Source organism: Elephas maximus, chromosome X (genome assembly GCF_024166365.1).
Source record: "Elephas maximus indicus isolate mEleMax1 chromosome X, mEleMax1 primary haplotype, whole genome shotgun sequence".
NCBI classification, from domain to species: domain Eukaryota; kingdom Metazoa; phylum Chordata; class Mammalia; order Proboscidea; family Elephantidae; genus Elephas; species Elephas maximus.
Genome location: NC_064846.1, coordinates 51,142,776 through 51,161,345, shown reverse-complemented (window position 1 = coordinate 51,161,345; position 18,570 = coordinate 51,142,776). Strand labels below are relative to the sequence as shown.

Genomic DNA, 18,570 nt, shown 5'->3' with positions numbered 1-18,570 from the left:
TAGGGAGGCTTCCCATTGGAGAGGTGTCTGAACTAGTTCAATTGGATAAAAGAGAGTTTACTAGGCATGCAAAAGTGGAAAGGCATTCCAGACAGAGGTAATAGCATGTTCAAAGACATGCAGGTATAAGACAGCATGACACATTCAAGGACAGGCAGCATAGATTTCAAGTGTTGAGAGATGAGTCTGAAGAGACGGACAAGAACCAGATGATTGGAAGGCCTATAATACCAATTTAAGGACTTGATTTTATGGATATATAACACTTTATATGTCTGTATACATATGTATTTTTCTGAGGAGAAGAGTCATAGATTCTCAAGAGGATCTGTGACCAATTAAAAAAAAAAGTTAAGTACAACCATAGGTGAGGGAAAGTTATGGTTGGGCACTAAGCAGGGGCAGCACATTGTCTGATCTGGTGGCCAGTGTGGAAGGTTAATTACGAAGGGACATGCTGGACGCAAGAAAAATTAGTCGAGGTGTAATTGGGTCAGGGGTAGGTATGAGGGCCTGAGCTGGGGTAGGTGCAATGGGCGCTGAGGAGGTAAAATTGATAGGACTTAGTAGTCTCCCAGCCTCCCTCCCCACATACACACACTCATCTCCAAGGTTCAGCCGAGGCTGCACCTCTCACCATCACCTTATGTCCCCTATCCCAGCTCTCAGCTTTCAAGCTGCCCTTTGGGGGCCTTTTCGTTCCCTTCCCATGCTGTCCTTGAAGTTTAGTCAAGCCTGATTTCACAAGTTGACAGAGAGGGCCTGGCCCCATGCTGGCCCCTCAGCCCTACATCTCCACGGAGAAAACTATCAACTGACCTCAAGTAGAACAATAAATTGGCCTTGAGCTGGGCTCTGACCTTCTGCTCATGGCTTCACAACATGGGCAGAGTTAAGAAATCAGTGCAGTTCCAGGAAAAAGGTGAACACCATCCAGTTTATTTTTCTCCTGATTCATCTCATGCCAACACACAGGCCTCAGAGGATAGCAGGAAATATGGGGGGGTCCCCAGAGCAGGCTGATTCACTAGATGTCCCCTTCCTTTCCTATAAGGCTCATCAGAAAGGCACCACAATTGTGCACAGATCTGGTGTTTGTACCCCCGGAGACAAAGCCAGACATCTGGCTTTCCATGGGGAGACAGGATTATGTGCTGCCTGGAAAGCTGGGGAGTCAAAGGGCTGTAAAGAGTGACTGCTTCCCTCTCCACAAGATTGCCCTATCCTGCTCTGCCTCCTGGGGGCTTTGGAAAACAGCTCTTTCTTCCACCAAAGTTCCTAGGACCCTCCCATTGTCAACACAACAGTAGCCTAGGCAATGAGATATCCAGAGGCCTGGACTCAGTACAGTAGGGTAAAGCCAGGGTGAGCTGGCAGCTCAAAGACCCAACTTTCAGTCCAGGGAGCTGTGCCTGGAGACTCCTGCCTAATCAAAGCTCATGGAGCCTTGCCAGGGGTATTGAACCCCATCAGACTCTGACCAGTTCAGTTTAGACAGGTCGGAGGTGAGGAAAGGGGATGAGCTGTTGCCCTGCAAGGTACTGACGCTAGCACTCTCACACACTCTTCTGCCTTCTCTTTCTCCTCCTCTTCTTCATCCTCTTCTTCTTCCTCCTCCTTCTCATCTTCACTGTCTGAATCCTCATACAGGTTGATGGTTGCCTGGACAGGGAAGTTCTGCAGTAGAATCTCCCCATCACTGTACAGGTAGTCAAAGGAGCGAGACTTAGGCCAGAAGAGCCTGTGGACAGAGAAGAAAAATGGCCCCGAACTTAGGTCTTATCTGTGCAAAGAGGCTAATAGGGCCAAGAAGGATGCCAGCCCCTGAATTCCTTCTCTTAGCTGCAGGAATGAAGTCCAAGGAGAAGGAAGACAGAGAGAGCTTTGTAACTAACAGCCTTCTAAATTGTTACAAAATGGCCCTCGGCAGAAAAATAGCCCCCAGTAAGCCTACCTTTGTGGGAGGCCTCAGCCCCCCAGCATCCATCAAGTCTGGCACTGACACCGCCCCCCGACCCCAGGAGGCCTCTGGCCAAGAACTCTCTAGTGCTGTGTCCCATCTCCTTTTTCTACTAAGGCTTCCTTCACTGACCTCTCCATAGAGGCTCATTCTTAGGGGTCCTTGACAATGCCCCCAGGGAAGGCAAACTTGGTCAAGTTACTTAACCCCTCTGGGCTTCAGTTTCCTAGGCTATAAAACAATGGATCATAGCAGTGCCTCCCTCTTCCTGCTTCGCAGGACTATTCTGAGGATTAAAAGAACTAATGGGTCTGTGTCAAGTTCTGAGCTTGGTGCCAGAAGCTTACCTGACGGGGTGATGGAATTTGGAGTCAGCCTTGGTGACCTCAGCAGCTGTTGCCCCACCAGTGTGCTGCCCAAAGCAAAAGATAGCATGTTGGCTCAAAGTACATGGCCAGATAATTACCTCCACCATATCAGAGATCAGAAACCTGCCGGTAAGATGATCTAGAAGAGACCTTAGACATTGCTGGGGTTCAGCCCCTCCGTGCCCCAACAATGGGGCGTCTTTCTTCGTTCTGATTGAAAAATAAGTAGAGTCCTGGGGGTTGTTTGTTTTCTTCCCCCTGTCCCAACATCTTTTTGGAGGCTGTCCGAGGCACAGAGTTCTACTAGAGCAGCAAAGATTCAGGAGAAAGAATATTGGGGCTGAGCACCAGGAGACTAGGGTTCTAGCACCAGATTCACCACAGACTGGCTGTGAGACCTGTCCAAATCCCTTTCCTACTGAGTCTAAGCCTCTTCCTCTTTCAAATTGCCTCAGAAACTTGGGCCTGCCCTCCTCCAAGAAATGTTGTGAAAATCAAAAATGAGCAAGGCTGTGAAGCTGCTTTCCCACATCTGCAGCTCTGGATCGAGGCCAGGACCTCTCTGGGAAGAGACATGGTTAGTGGGAATGCCTGCAGTTGTGTGTGCACCTGAACACATGCAATGGGGGCTCAAACTCACCAACTCCATCAGTTTCCTCACCTGCCTTGGGAGGTCACTTGTGGGGAACAGCCAAGGCCTCCAAAGACAAGTTCCTCTAGGACAAAGAGGAAAGACCAGTCAGTGGAAGAAGAGACTGGAACTTGAGCTTCCTGAGATAACAAAAGAGTCCTCCAGGAAGTGTGGCTCAAGTGCTATCTACTCCAAGAAGCCTTTTCTCATGCCCCTGAGCCCAGATGGGGCAAGTGCCCCTCCTCTCTTCTTCAACAATCATACCATTGTTCTGTCCTTATCACACTGCTTTGTAACTGTCTGTTTACTTCTCTTTAAGCTTCTTAAGGCAGGGAGTTATGTTTGATCATATCTGAATTCCCAACACCTAGCACATTGCCTGGTATACTGTAGTTGTTCAGTAAATGTTTAATGAATCAATGGGGTTTAGGTAGATAAATATCTTGTCCCCTAACTCCTCCCACACAGAGCAGAGCTCAGAGCCTTACCATCTTCCTGGGCCAGAAAGATTCCTGATCCCACTGCTTCCCCACTAGACTTCCAGAGGTCAAAAAATGCAAATGGAAATCTTCTAGTGTGGTCAGAAAAGAGAAAATGGCCCAGTCAAAGCCTCTTTGGACTTTGGCCCTCTTCTACCCCCCTACCCCCACCCTGACCTTTTGGTTAGCAGCCATAGCACTTAACCACTATGCCACCAGGGCTCCCCTCTGAAGTCTAGGTAGCGTTCAACTCAAGTACCACAGCTACCTCCCCTGTGCCCCTCAGAGGATAAGCAACCTGGCACAAGAGGGCCTGGCTTCTTGGCCTTCAGCTTTGGTAGTGCTCCCCAAGTCCCTTCCTGCCACACAGAAAGATTTGTGAGGTGAAAGCCAGGTGAGATATTCTAGCCAGACATGTAGAGGGGGGCACTCTCTGTGGGCTATGAGGCCTCGGCTTTCCCCCTTCATAGAGAACAGGGGTACCCTGAACACCTCGTTTTCCTTCCTCTCCAAAGTACTCCACTAAGCCTGAGTTCATGTTATCAAAGGCCAGGTTCCACTTACCTTTCACTCTTGTGTACTTCTTGTCCAGAGAGCAGAAGGGGCAATGGGCTTAACAGGCCAGGAAATGCCAGGGGGTCCTGTGCTGGGGCCTTAGCTAGGGCCAAGGCTGGGGCAGAGGCAGCAGCAACAGGAGTAGCAGGGTCCATCCTTAGGGTGCTAAGGCTAGGCAGGCTGTGGGGTCTCCTATTTCTCAGAGCCTTCTGTAATCTTTTAGCCTTTCCTGGGAGACCCTTTTATAAGCCTTGACTGGACTCATAAATTATTCAGGGGAGGAGGGGGCTGGGAGAGGGATGAAGATTTAGGGAAGGAGCTCAGGGAGGGGTAGCTAGGTTCCTGGGTGTGAAATCTCTCCCAGTTGAATAAACAGGGTATCAGTGGGGGGTGAGGGGCTTTCTTTACCTCCAAGTCAGAAAGGAAAACACAGAAGGGACAAATCAGACACCATTTGTGCAAATTCCCCAAGCAGTAGCAAGGCCAGAGTAGGGAGAGGAGGGAAGCTCATTAGTACCCAAAACCACAGAAAGTTGTCAGGGACACAGGACTGGATAGATAGGCCTCAGAAGGGACAGCTGCCCCAATGTCTGAGGAGAGAGAGGGACTCACATGTTATTTCAGCTCAAGCCCCAAATAGATTTGCCAGGTGGACTTGATGCTGGGCGACTGCCATTAAGCACATCACTTGGGCTAGGAAAAAAGAAAGTTCTTGGGTAGATCGGGCCAGTTGCCTGTTGGGTAAACCTCAAGTCTTCTTTCCAACCCCCCACCTCCCTTACTGGTCAGTTCATTTGCAAAAGTACTGAAACCCCTCTCCAGCCTCAGCAGTTGAGTGGTCCAGAGAAGGAGGGCAGGAAGGGTTTCACAGGGCCTCCAAGTCAGACTTCAAACCTGAGGGCTTGGCTTCAAATCCAGGAAACAGGGTGCTCAGGGGAGGAGGAGTTCTGCCCAGCCACTAAGCTGCTGGGGACTGTCCCTGGCCCCAGGGCCTCAGTTCCCTCATGTGTGAGATGAGGGTGCTGGCCCAGTGATCCCAAAGGGCCCTGCCAGCCTGAACACTCTGTAACTGGGGCTGGGTAAATGGGTACTGACCCCAGGCAAGACTAGAGGCTTGAGCACAGCCCTCGGCCTTAGCCAGTCTACTGGGCCTTTGCCAAAAAAGCTTCTAGTTACAACTACTGGCAGGCTCCTTATGCTTCAGAGGTCTTGAAAATATTCCTCCTGACCTCAGCTTCCAGCACCAGCACAGATTTAGCTTCTTGGATATTTATCGCGGCCTGGTTTGTAATCGTCAAAAACTAGAAATAACCTCGATGTCCAATCATAGGAGACTAGTTACATTATTAATTAGAGTACATCCTTACAACCAAATACTAAGCAAGCACTCACAATCATCTTCTAAAACCAAACCAAACCTGTTTCGATCGAGTGGATTCCGACTCATAGTGACCCTATAGGACAGAGTAGAACGGCTCCATAGGGTTTCCAAGGCTATAATCTTTATGGAAGCAGACTGCCACATCTTTCTCCCACGAAGCAGCTGGTGGGTTCGAACCAGGCAACCTTTCGGTTACCAGCTGAGCGCTTAACCACTGTGCCACCAGGTTTCCTTAATTACGTTCTAGGAAGTATAAATATCAACACAGAAACTGGAAAAAAAATCAGATGGTCAAATAGTATGAATAATTTGATTTAAGGGCTCCTCTTTTCTCTCTTTGCCTATCTTCCACTTCCACCACGCTTCAAAATCCAGTCCTACTGTGGTTTTTTGTAGCAAAGAAAAAATGAAACAACCTAAATGTCTCACTTTAAAAGGATGATTAAATAAATCATTGAAAGGTTATAAATTTTCAGTTAAAATTGGCATGGTCAAAGAATGGGAAAACTTGATATATTGAAGAGTTAAAAAAAGAAAAAGAAGCAGCAGCCTCTAAAATATTACTTTATTATTTACGGGATGATCCAATTTTTGATAAGAAAAAAAAAAGTGTAGAATATAGAGTACACAAAAGAAAGAAAGGTTGTCTAGAAGTAACGAGAATGTTACAGTGATTGGTTCTGGGAGCAGGAGTATGGTGGATTTTTATTTCTTTGTGTTTTCTAAATTTTCTAGAAATTTCCACAATGAACTGACATTATTTGGGTAATAAAAAGTAAAGACACACACAGACACAAGCAAAGACACATAAAAACAAAAAGAAAGAAAGATATGCTTATCCATGGAGAACAGAAGACTCTTGGGGCAACTGACAGTCATTTTCAGATTTGAGAGTTAGACTCAACGAGGTTTTACTAGTTCTGTGTGACTTCAAAGTGCAGGACTGGGGTCCATGGGTAGAAGCTATGAGGAGACACATTTTGGCTCAGTTAAAGAAAAACATTCTAACAGCCTGCCACCACCTAACCAACGGCCTGGCTCTATACTGGCCCTCAATAAACAGAGGTTTATTATATGCAGTGAAATGAACCCAGTGAAATGTGGTGCCTTGGGACGGGAGTGAGCTCTCTGTCCCTGAATTGTGTAAGTGCAGGTGGATCCTGGATCCTGAAGAAGGAAATCCTGAGGAGGGGGGGAAAGAGGGGGCTGCTGAGGTGTGTGAGCTTCTATCAGCCTCTGAGGCTACATTTACCCCCAGGAGATGAAAGTTTGTTTACACTGCAACGTTGGCTAAAATGAGGAATGAGGCTGAAAGAAAGGAGCCAGGCTGAAGACATTGGGCTGGAAGGAGATGGGATTTGAAAGAAGAGACACTTTAGGGTTGGCAGCAGACTTATTTTCACACTCTTTTATTTTAGGATCTTTGTGACCTCTAGGTGGTCATGGTCTGTGAAAATAGGCCGGAGGGAAGAGGGAAAACAAGGAAGAGGGAAACACTCCTCCTGACGCCAGGGCTCATGCCCAATTAGACTTGGCCATGCCAGACATCATGCCACCTCTCACTTTGGACTTGTGTTCATTCGGCCACAGCCCTTCATCTTTAGGGTTGTTCAGTCCTTTGACTGCCCTGAGCAGCAGGCCTCAGGATTCTCCTTACACCCAGTTCCCAGCAGGTTCTCCTAGAGCCCAGGAATCCTTTAGTCCTCGCTCTACGGCTCTTTGTTCTGGCTACACACCTGATCTTTCTTGCTGCCTCCTCAGAATTGTCTCAGCCTCATTCAGCTTGTGGCACATGAAGCCATTAGCCCTTCTTGTGGGCCACCCCACCCCCAGCCTGCAGGATTTAAGGCCTGCAAGTGTTTATTTTTTTTTTTTTTAGGTGTTGCTAGGCAAAAGTGGGAGTCTGGCTATTTTCCTCTGCACTTAGCACAGAACAGGAAGAAAGTAGACAGCACGGTAGCAGGAAAGGTCTGGGTCAATCAAAATGAAGAACTTCCTGTTAGGGTAAATATGATCCTGCCTCTGTTTCCCTAACAACTCTATAGTGCTTTTTGCATTTTGTCAGTCACTGCTTCGCCAGACCCTTGCGTGCCTCTTCTGGTCCACTTTGCTTGGCATTGCCTAGTAAGGGCATGGGCTAGAAAGAGGAAAGTGCTGTGGGTACTGCCTCAAGGTGCTGACAGCCTAATGAGGGTGACAAGACTTGCACAGGGGAAGACAGATTCAGTCAACTTCAGCTGGGCCCTGGTGCCCCTCAGTCATCCTTGAGCATGTTCCTTTGTCAAGTGCCCAGCTCCAGCCTCCACATTTCCCTGGGCCACGTTCCAAACTTCCTTCAGCTCCCTACCAGGTCCCTGCCCCACCCCTCTCTCTGCACGGAACAACCTCTCCCCCTATTTCCCTGAGAAAACAGAGGCCTTCAAGCATGAATTACCTCAGTGCCCTGCCCCACCCCCCAAAATTGGCCTGCGTCTCCAACTTCCTTCCCCTCCAGCCCTCCCTTCTCAGGGGACAAGGTGCCCCTCTGTTAAAGGCTAATCGCTTTGCCTGGGCCTTGGCCTCATCCACCCTCCTTCTCTGAGCCCTTCCTCTTCCCTTCAGGAAAGTTCGGCTTCTCGATACCAGTTCTTTATTTTCAGCTTATAAAATGCCTGCTTCTGTTATCCAAAACAACAACAACAACAACAATAACAACAAGCACACTCCCTCCCTAAATGTGTTCTCTTATGCTCCTAACTTGCCCGCTCTCTCTCAACCTCTTTTTCTCTTTCTCTCCCTCCCTCCTTCCCTCTCTCTTGTCTTTCCTTTACCCTCAAATTTATTGAAAGTAGAGTCTACACTCTAGACTTTTCCCAACTTCCCATTCATATCTCAACCAACTGCAACTTGGCCCCAGCCCCATCATTCCAGTGAAAGGGCACTGCCATAGGTCACCAATGACTTCCTAATTGCCAAATTCAATGATCTCTTTGAACTCTGGGTGGCAAAAGACACTGTCGGCCAAGTTCTCATTTCTGAAACTCATTGGCCTCCATGATCTCTCTCTCCTGGTTGTCTTCCTACTTCTGGAACCACTCCTCTTGGCCTCTTTTGCCGACCTCTTCCTCTGCCCATTCCTAAAATCAGTGGTTCTCAAGTTACATTCTACAAATCAGGCTGATCTACAGTGATATTTTCAGTGGTTCAAGCAAAATGAGAAAAACATCAATAGTAGAGTTTTTCAATAAATTCTTCCTTCAGATTATGCCTTTCAGTCTTTTTGGTGGTAAAATATTCTCTCTTTCTTCAATGATGGTGTTGATGTTATTTTGTTTCTTTAATGTTCTTACTTGGTAAAATAAAATGTTATCTCCTCTATGTCAGTCCCACAAATGTTTATTGAATGCATGAGATAATGGGAGCTATATTTTCAACCTAGAATTTTTCCAATAGGTATCTCAAAGACATCCCCAAACTGAATTGTTTTTCTTCCTCACAAACTTCTCCTGTACCTACCTCGATAACAGCATCATGTTGAGCTAGTCACTCAAGCTGGAAACTTCAGCCACCAAATCCTATTGATTTTAGTCTTCACCATTTCTCACATTTGTCTCCTCCATCCTCCCCACTCTCCCAGCTATTTCTTCATTTATGACCTCATCCATCCTCTTACCTGGATGCCTGAAGCAGGCTCCTGGCAGGTTTCTCTGTCCTTGACTTGACTTTTCCAATCTACCCTTCTTAGAGCTGTCTTGTTGATCTTTCTAAAATACAGAACTGAGCATGATCCTCCTCTACTGAAAGACTTCCAGTTGCCAATAAAAACTCCTTTACGTGGCAGTCAAAGCCCTTTGCTGCCTGGGCCCAGCCTGCCTCTCCAGGCTTATGCCCCCAGTGGCCCTCCACATGCCCGCCGTTACAGGCCCTCTTGACTCCATCTTCGTTCTGAAAGCCTTTCACCCCAATCTTCTCAGGGTTTAGGGCCTCTGAAGGTCTTAATCCCACCCTGCATTGGGTTTATCAAAAGGAGGGAAGACTCAGGATCATTCTTGACACAGCATTTTTCAAGCTGTGGGTCACAACCATTGGAGGGCTTGAAATAAATTTAGTGGGTTGCAAGAAGCATTTAACAAAATGAATAGCAAATATAAGAGTGAATTACTTACAGTAAGGGTATGTATTGTTCTGTGAAACTTATGCTATCTACGTATCTATGACTAGACGGCAGTGAGTAGTGGATATAGATAGATACATGAATGTACTGGGCCATGCTGTAAAATATATTTCTTACTGTGGACTGCAGTCAAAACATTTGAAACCCACTGCACTAAGGGGGCTAGATGTTACTCTAACTCACTTAGTCAGTGCTTTTTTTTTTTTATCCATGTCACAGTTCTTGCTCTCAAAATGGTTCTGGTCTCACTGGTGGGTGTAATATAGATCAGGAGAAAGGGTAATACTCAGAAGACTTCATGGAGGAGGTGGAGATTGAGCTTGGCTGGGTTTAAGTAGGTAGAGAAAAGGGGGAAATGTGATCCTGGCAGGGAGAACTGGCACAGAAGCAGATAATAAGAGCAGAGAACATTTGTTAAACATTTATGTGCCAAGCACTGTTCTAAGTACTTTGCATGTATTAATTTAAGTCTTCCATAAACAACCCTATGAGAAAGGTACTATTACCAGTCTCATCTTGTAGATGGGAAACTGAGATACAAACAGATCAAAGAACTTGCCCCAAGGTCACAGAGCTAAAAGTGACAAGGCTGGGATGTTTTTTTTTTTTAATTTTCATTTTGGTGAAAATATACACAGCAGAACATACACCCACTCATCAGTTTCTACATGTAAAATTCAACACTGGTTACATTCTTCACATTGTGTCACCATTCTCGCTATCTCTACCCATATTGTTTTTCCACCATTGACTTAGACTTCCAAACCAAATCTGTTGCTGTTGAGTCCATTCTGACTCATAGTGACCCTATAGGACAGAGTAGAATTGCCCCATAGGGTTTCTAAGAAATCGCTGGTGGATTCGAACTGCCAACCTCTTGGTTAGCAGCTGTAGCTCTTAACCACTGTGCAACCAGGGCTCCAACTTAGACATAATACCCCCTAAACTTCTCACCTATGCTTTAGAGATACGGTTGACAATTTGATCTCGTATACAGATAGTCCCTGACTTATCCGTTCCCTTTCCAATGACTCTGTCATAAGTCGATTCTGACGTAAGTTGAATACCTCTTTTTTTTTTTTCCAGTTTTCATTATTATTGCCTTTTATTAACCGTGTCTTTATAAATCATATTGTTGTTTGTCTTTAGGGTTGGAAACTTTACATATAAACTTACCAATATATTTTAATATTGTATGCAGTACATGTTACTAATAATAAGATGTACAAAAAAAAGGATGGACGTAAATGCAGTTTATCATAACTTAAATATGTCATAAGTTGAGCACTACCTGTAGATAGTTCTTTATAAGAGAGCAATGCCCATAGAGAGCATTCTTTATTAATTTAGCTAAACAGTCATTTAGCTTAAAAATGACTTCAAGGGATAGTTTCAGTTGGTTCATGGTTTGAAGATTTTCTCCAAGTGATAGATTTGGGGGTTCCTTCAGTCTCAGTAGATCCAGTAAGTCTGGATTCTGTAGAAATTTGAAATTCTGTTCCGCATTTGTCCCCTTTTGAGCAGGATCCATCTATTGATTCTTTGATCAGAACATTCAGTAAAAGTAGCTGGGCACCATCCAGGTCTTCTGGTCTCATGGCTAAGGAGGCAGTAGTTCATGGGGCAGTTAGACCTGCAATCCAGTTCCTTCTTTGATTCCTGGGTCTCTTTCTTCCTTTGCTGTTCCAGGTGAACAGAGACCAATTGTTGTATTTGGGATGGCTGCTTGCAAGATTTTAAGACTCCAGATACTTCCCGCTGAACTAGGGAGTAGAATAGTAACTCTAAAAACAGTATTAGGCCAATTGCCTGGACAGTTCTACAAAGCCATGACCCTAAACCTTCAAACCAACAGAACTAATTCCATGAGGTGTTTGGATGTACTTAAGTAGTATCAGCAACTTTAGCCTCCCCCCCTTTTTTTGTTTGGTTGTTGTTGTAAAATTATATATAGCATTTTGCCCTTTTTCTGGTGTACAACTTAGTGACATCAGTTACAGTCATCAAGTTTTGCAACCATCACCCTTAATCAATGCCAATTTTCCCATCACTCTTTTTTTATAAGCATAAACCCACTACTTCCCAGAGAATAATTCCCTCTCTCTTTCACCCCTCCCGCCCCAGATAAATACTAATAGCCATTGGTCTTTATATATTTACTTATTCTTGTCTTTTCATATAAGTGATGTCATACAGTACTTGTCCTTTTGTGATTGACTTATTTCACTCAGCATAGTGTCTTCGAGATCCATCCATGTTGTAACATGCATCAGTACTTCATTGCTCTTTACGGCTGAGTAGCACTCCATTGTATGTATATACCATATTTTGCTTATCCATTCATCTGTTGATGGGCACTTAGGTTGTTTCCACCTTTTTGGTATTGTGACTAGTGCTGCAGTGAACGTAAGTGTGCATGTTTGTTCATGTCACTACTTTAATGTCCCTAGGAGTCATATGTGGTTCTATCTTTAGTTTTTTGAGGAATCGACAAGGCTGGGATTTGAACTAAAGTAGTCTCTGTGCTCTCAACCACTGCACTGCCCTGCACTACCACTGGTGGCCAGTGAGGAAAGTGGGCCCTCCAGGGAACAGTGAGAGCCTAGGCCATAGAGAAACTGATGAAGAAGGATCTTGAATGCCAGACTGAAAGCCGCTGGAATAGCTTCTGCTCTCACCTCCTGAAAGGAGATCTTACTCTTTCCCTCCAGCCTCTAGCTCTCCAGCCAGGGCCCCTAAGGTTGGGGACAGGAAACCTAGAATCCCAGTAAGGGTGCCAGGTGAAAGCAAGAAGTAAGGCAGAGTCTGCTCTGAGGAGGAAAAGGGAAGGTTCTCTCTCCCACCCAAGCCTGTCCCGAAAGCAAAAATAGCAAATGGTGACCGGGGCCTCCATCCTCTAGTCCAAATGTCCCAAATGTGCCAAATCTTGGATCCAGCCCTTTGGATTCCTGGGACAGGGGATCTCCACTGGAGAACAGTTTGTTGCTGGGCCAGCTCTCCTCCTGCACCCTCTGCCTCTTGGCCAGCCATTTGAGCCAAGGCTGTGGCCCATGTGGTGCAGGCTCTCTTGGCAGAGCCTCTCGCAGCTCCCCATTTGCTCCTCATTTGGACTGCAGAGACCTAAAAAAACAAAGCTCTGAGGGAGGAGGGGCAGGAGGGAGGGTATTTGGGAAGGTCACTCTCAGCTGGGCTCCTTCCCTCTTCCATGCAGTCCATCCCTGGCTACTCAGGCCTCTCCAGGCCCTTTTCCTGAGACAACTTCCTTTCCCAGCCTGGCCTGAGACCTTGGGAAGTGACAGTGATGCTGTATTTTCAGTAGTGTATTCTATTCTCTTTTCTTGGTGGTCTTGATGGCATACTGATCCTACCTAAGTAAGCAACAGATACTGGTAACTAGTGGCAGATGCCTTCCTGGGAGGTAGACCCTGATATGCCAATAATAATAATAACAACAACAATAATAATAAAAAATAATAGCTAATATTTATTGCATGCTTACTACATGCCAGGCACTGGGCTAAGCACTTTATTGATTATTTCATTTACTTCTCAGAAAAATCCTATGAGGTAAAAAAAAATAAATAAATAAATTAAAAAAAAAACCACGTACTATTATTGCTACCATTTAAAGATGAGTGGGAAACTGAGGCACAGAGAGATAAAGTGATTTATCCAGGATTAAGCAGCTAGTGAGTAGCAGATCTGAAATTGGAATTCAGGTCTGCTTTGTTCCAGAAGAGCCCTGGTGATGTAGTGGTTAAGAGCTTAGCTGCTAACCAAAAGGTCAGCAGTTCGAATCTACCAGCTGCTCTTTGGAAACACTATGGAGCAGTTCTACTCTGTCCTGTAGGGTTGCTGTGAGTCGGAATCAACTTGACAGCAACAGGTTTGTTCCAGAACCCTATGAGATTTTAGAATAAAGTCGTGTGGAATAATTCCACTTGGCAATTGTCCCAGGTAACCCGCTTAGGGGTCTATGTGCTGCTGTGCAGCTAGGAATCTGGCAGAAGTGACAAATGGAAGTGGGTGACTGGTGTCCCAACCTGAGCAAATCTTCACCAAGGTCATCACCAGTGCTCTGGGCTTGGGCCTGATCTGTTAATGGCACCACCTCCTGGACTGCAAAATGGGGTAGCTGACAGCCCCGTCAATGCTTCCTTCATGACAGCCCTTGACTCAGACCTCACAAACTATTGCTGTAGAGTGGTATGGCTACTTCTCTCCTTCAAGTCCTTATCACCTCATGTCTTTATTTCTGCACTAGGCTTTAAAGTGGAAAAGTTTAGCCTCTAGAGTTAAACAGACAGGGGCTTGACTCCCAGCTCTAGCACTCAGGACTTGGGCAAGTGACTTCAAGTCTCAAGTCTCAGTTTCCCAATCTGTGAAATGGGATAATAATGGTCCCTACCTTCACAGGGTTGTAGTGAAGATTTAACGAAATGGTGTATGGATTTTGCTTAGAGCCTGACAAGTATTAGGCACTCAGCATATGTTGGCCATTATCAATACTATGATCATTCTTTTTTTTCCTTCCATCACTGAGTATATTGTGGTTGTTCCAAGCATTGGCTTTGGAACTAGGCCTTGGTTGGAATCCCTCCTCAGCAGTATACCATCCAGGTGACCTTGGGTAACTCCATAGACGAATCTGAGCCTCAGTTTCCTGGGAATGAGAACAACAGTGCCCAGCTCACAGGGCTGGAGTGAGAATAAAATGAAATACTGTAAGTAAGTTGGTGTTAGTTCTTTCTGTCCCACAAGCCTTCAGGCATTTTCTACATACTTGGCCAGATTGAGCATCTTGAAAACATAGCTTCCGTTCTGATCACACATTCTGCTTCCGTTCTGCATTAGCAAATCATGTCTGACAGGAATAAGCTGAGCGTTCACAAATTTTCCCAATATTTTAAGTCTTACCTCCAACTCCACCCAGCTTTCTCCCTCACTTCCAGCAGGCTGGTCACTACACTTCCCTGCCATTCTTGTCTCCACCCCTCTTGCAAGTATAGAATGCCTTCTCTCTCTCCCATGACCCAAACTCTATCTCTCCCTTCCAGATCCTTCTCAGACCCACACTCACGCCAGGAAGCCTCCAAGCCATGCTAATATCTCCCTCCCTCCGGAGACCTCTCATCTGAACCCCTTCCCAAAAGTAGGGAGTGCTAGCCTTCTTTTTAGTCACTTTTTCAGATGTGAGCCAAGCCTCTTTATCAAGGTCATCAGGGAAGGGGCTATGACGTCATCATCTTTCCTCCCTCCTATCAGTACCTGGCACAAGACTGAGTACACAGCAGGCACTCATTCCATGTGCATGAAATGGCATTTGACTCAGGGTAGTTGGTCCAAGAAGACTGTAAAAATGGTGTGGGAGTGGTGTCCGACCTCTTCTAACTTCACAAGAAGGAAGGAGAATCAAGATCAACAGCGCAAGGCTGATTCCTATGAGGCGGAGGTCAGACATGCCTCAACCCTCCACACTTTTAACCAACTCTTATACCAACCATTCCTCCCATGGCACTCTCTACTTCTCTGCTGGGTTTGGTAATTCATTGCAATGGCCACACAGAACTCACAGACCATACTTAAGTTATGGTGTTTATTGGGGAAGTAAAGGGTTACAGTTCAGATTCAGGAACACTCAGGATACAATTCTTCGATCAGGACAGCCTCTTCTCGGCCATGCCCACAGACAGGTCTCTCTCTAGCGCTCAGCCTGGTCTCTGCCCTGCTCGGGCAAGTGCTACAAAGCTCTTTTAGCTCTGCCAATAAGTGCCCTGAGGCACCACACTTGGCCAGTAAACCTTGTCCTGAAGGCGCTCAGCTCTAACTCCGTGGGTAGGCAAACGTAGCTCTACCAAGTGTCTGGAGGCTCTCAGCTTTCTCGCTCCATGGGCTGGGAAGCCCAATGCGCCATCTCCTCCTGGTCTCCTGCCAGTCTCCTCCCTCTGCTGCCATCGCTTTTCTGCCACTGCTTCTTGTCGTCTTCCATGTTACAGCTCTCTCTCTCTCTCCGTCTCCTGGTTCCAAGAACTTCTCAGCACAGTGATCCCGGGGTAAAAGGACATGCTCCACTACAGACTCGTCTTTCTTGGTGGTGGTATGATCCTCCCTTTCTGCCCCTGGGATGGCTCATTTCAAGCCTAGCGAGATGGCAAAACTGACCAGTCCCCTCATTAGGGTTCCATACACTTTATTTGCATGGTACCCCCACAAGGGTGCCATGAACCTTATTTATATTATTAGCAAGCTCTCCAATCCCCTTGGTGGGCCACAAGCTCTCCACTTTCATAGTCCCACCCAGTCATTTGGTAGGAGTTACAATACCATGGCAAGAAAGGTCATATAAAAGCAATCCATTGCACTGCAAAGACAAACAAATTCAGCCTAGCAGAGTCTTGGGATTCCACGAAGGGGTGGCAAACAGCTATTATAGGTTCATGGGCCAGGATGGAATTCTCTGTTAGAATTTTGGGTTTTCAAAACATGGAATCCAAGACCACAAGAGGAAGGGATGAGGACAGATTTAGAGGAGAGTTAGTGTCTTGGTAGGACAGCTCAGGAGCAAGGCAAGTCAGCAGCGGAAGGTGTGCAGCAAAGGTACTTGGGTGCAAAGAACCTAGAAATTCTTTCCTCCTCTTCATTCTCAGTTGCCTCCTCTACTGATTGGGCCTTTCTAAGTAGGATTAAGGTTTTTTTTTTTTTTAATATCAAAAGGTGCTTTCATCTCCACCATCCCCAGGCCTCTTCCTCTTCCCAGCATCAGCCTAGATGAGCAGCCCTAAAACTGTGGTCCAAAGACCCCGGAGGGTCTAAGATCCTTTCAGGGGAACCAATTCTAGGGTTCCCTGAGACACTTTGAGGGGGTCATATTAAAACTATTTCCATGATAATACTAACAAATTACTTGTCTTTTTCACTGTGTTAACATTTGTACTAATAAAGCAAAAGTAATGGTGGGTACAAGTGCTTGCACCTTCACATGGATCAAGGCACTGGCATTAAACTATACTCATGCTATTCTGCATCACCATGTATTAATTTCATTTAAGAAAGCCCTTGATGAAACAGTAAAAATGATGAACTTTCATTGAATCTCAACCCTTTAGTAAATGTCTTTTTAATATTCTGTGTGACAAAATGAAAAGAATGCTGTCGTGAATTGAATTGTGTCCCCCCAAAATATGTGTATCAATTTGGCTATGCCATGATTCCCAGTATTGTGTGATTGTCCACCATTTTGCCATCTGATGTGATTTTCCTGTGTGTTATAAGCCCTATCACTATGATGTTAATAAGATGGATTAGTGGCAGTTATCTTGATGAGATCTACAAGATTAGATTGTGTCTTAAGCCAATCTCTTTTGATATATAAAAGACAGAAGCGAGCAGAGAGACATGGGGACCTCACCAAGAAAGCAGGGCCAGGAGCACAGTGCATCCTTTGGACCTGAGGTTCCTGCATGGAGAAGCTCCTAGACCAAGAGAAGATTGATGACAAGGACCTTCCTCCAGAGCTGACAGAGAAAGCCTTTCCCTGGAGCTGACACCCTGAATTTGGACTTGTAGCCTACTGGCCTGTGAGAGAATAAACTTCTGTTTGTTGAAACCATCCACTTGTGATATTTCTGTTATAGCAGCACTAGATAACCAAGACAGATGCATAAAGCACTTATACTGCGTATTGAAATATGATGGTTGTCATGAGGAAAATAACTTGTTCAATTGAGTTGCAAACTAAACTAGCTAATTCTTCATAGAGCACTTTTTTTTAAAAAAAAACTTTAAAGAACAATTGACAAACTATGGTTATTCGTACTTGTGTATTTGGCCAGAATTTTCATGAAAATGAACAAAGTGATCCTGTCATCTCAAGGAAAACAACTGATAGTATTTGTTGCCAATTCTAAAACTTAAGTTTTCAAGTAAAAGGTAGAATTTTGGAAAACTGTATCTGCCACTGTGAGCTTGGCAGGTTCGCAATATCCTAAAGACATTACTGATAAGATTGGTGGTAATATTTATGAATGTTCAGAGAATGATATTATAGGATCATGAAATGAGCCAACATTTGGAAGATCTGTATAACTGGGTGAACCAGTATTTTCCAAATGACTAATATACAACATTACAAAATCATGTGTGGATAAAACATCCATTCAAAGTGCAAGATAAACCAATGGATTTTAATTTAACAGGGTATAAAACGTTCATGGATATGGTTTCAGATTCCAAACAAACCTTAAGAAACTACCTCTTGTCAAGTTTAGGTGTAGTGTCAAAGAAGAATATCCACAATGTATTCGTTTTCTGTTAAAAAATTGCCACAAACTTAGCAGCTCAATTAATATAACACTCATTTATTATCTCACATTTCTGTATATCCGAAGTCCAGCTTACCTGAGTTCTCTGCTTAGGGTCTCACAAGGCTGGACTCCATCTGGAGGCTGTGGGGAAAGATCTACTTCCAAACTTATTTAAGTTGGTAGCAGAATGCAGTTTCTTGGTGTTCTTGGTTTTAGGTCCCTGTTGTTCTGCTGGCTGTGAGTCAAAGTTCACTCTTTGCTCCTGGAGACTGCGTACATTCCTTTTCACATGGCCCTCTTAATCTTCAAACCAGCAATGATTAGCATGTCAAGTACTTCTCACACTTTGAATCTCTCTGACTTCCTCCTCTGCCACTAGCTGGAGAAAACCACCTGCTCTTGCCAAGGGTTCATATGATTAGATTAGGCCCATCAGGGTAATCATGGGAGTGATAGCTCATCATAGCTCATCATAAACACCCACACCCAAAGGGGAGAGAATTATGCATGCGTGAGGGTCATTTGGGAGTCATTTTTAGAATTCTGCCTTCCACATGTTGTTGTTGGCCGCCATCTAGTCAGCCCCCGACTCATGGCAACCTCATATGTTACAGAGTAGAACTTCTCCACAGGGTTTTCTTGGCTGTAATATTTATGGAAGCAGAGCATCAGGCCTTCTTCCATGAAGCTCTGGGGGCTTAAAACCACTAACCTTTCAGTTAGCAGCTGATTGCAAACTG

The 18,570-nt window shown here is 45.3% G+C and overlaps 1 protein-coding gene across 2 annotated transcripts; it reads right to left on the bottom strand.

The window, feature by feature from the left end:
• Positions 1-929: 929 nt before the first annotated feature.
• Positions 930-18,202, bottom strand: RIPPLY1 (ripply transcriptional repressor 1). Of its 2 annotated transcripts, none has more exons than XM_049873162.1 (6): positions 17,925-18,202; positions 4,606-4,686; positions 4,003-4,222; positions 2,990-3,044; positions 2,308-2,372; positions 930-1,741 (listed from the first exon to the last, which is right to left on the bottom strand). In XM_049873162.1, the coding sequence occupies exons 3-6, from the start codon at positions 4,146-4,148 to the stop codon at positions 1,486-1,488; spliced, it is 522 nt and encodes a 173-aa protein (XP_049729119.1). In that variant the 5' UTR covers positions 4,149-4,222; positions 4,606-4,686; positions 17,925-18,202; the 3' UTR covers positions 930-1,485. The 2 variants fall into 2 exon arrangements, with proteins under 2 accessions (XP_049729119.1, XP_049729121.1); XM_049873164.1 differs by lacking the exon at positions 17,925-18,202 and adding an exon at positions 4,776-4,861.
• Between the last annotated feature and the right edge of the window lie 368 nt (positions 18,203-18,570).

What these genes read in the sequence shown, in the direction of transcription:
- RIPPLY1 (XM_049873162.1), bottom strand. Translation starts at nt 4,148, where the DNA reads ATGGACCCTGCTACTCCTGTTGCTGCTGCCTCTGCCCCAGCCTTGGCC. An exon ending in CAAGTGACCTCCCAAGGCAG is followed by an intron (nt 2,373 to 2,989) that starts GTGAGGAAACTG and finishes TGCTTTGGGCAG; the next exon opens with CACACTGGTGGGGCAACAGC. An exon ending in AAATTCCATCACCCCGTCAG is followed by an intron (nt 1,742 to 2,307) that starts GTAAGCTTCTGG and finishes CTCTGTCCACAG; the next exon opens with GCTCTTCTGGCCTAAGTCTC.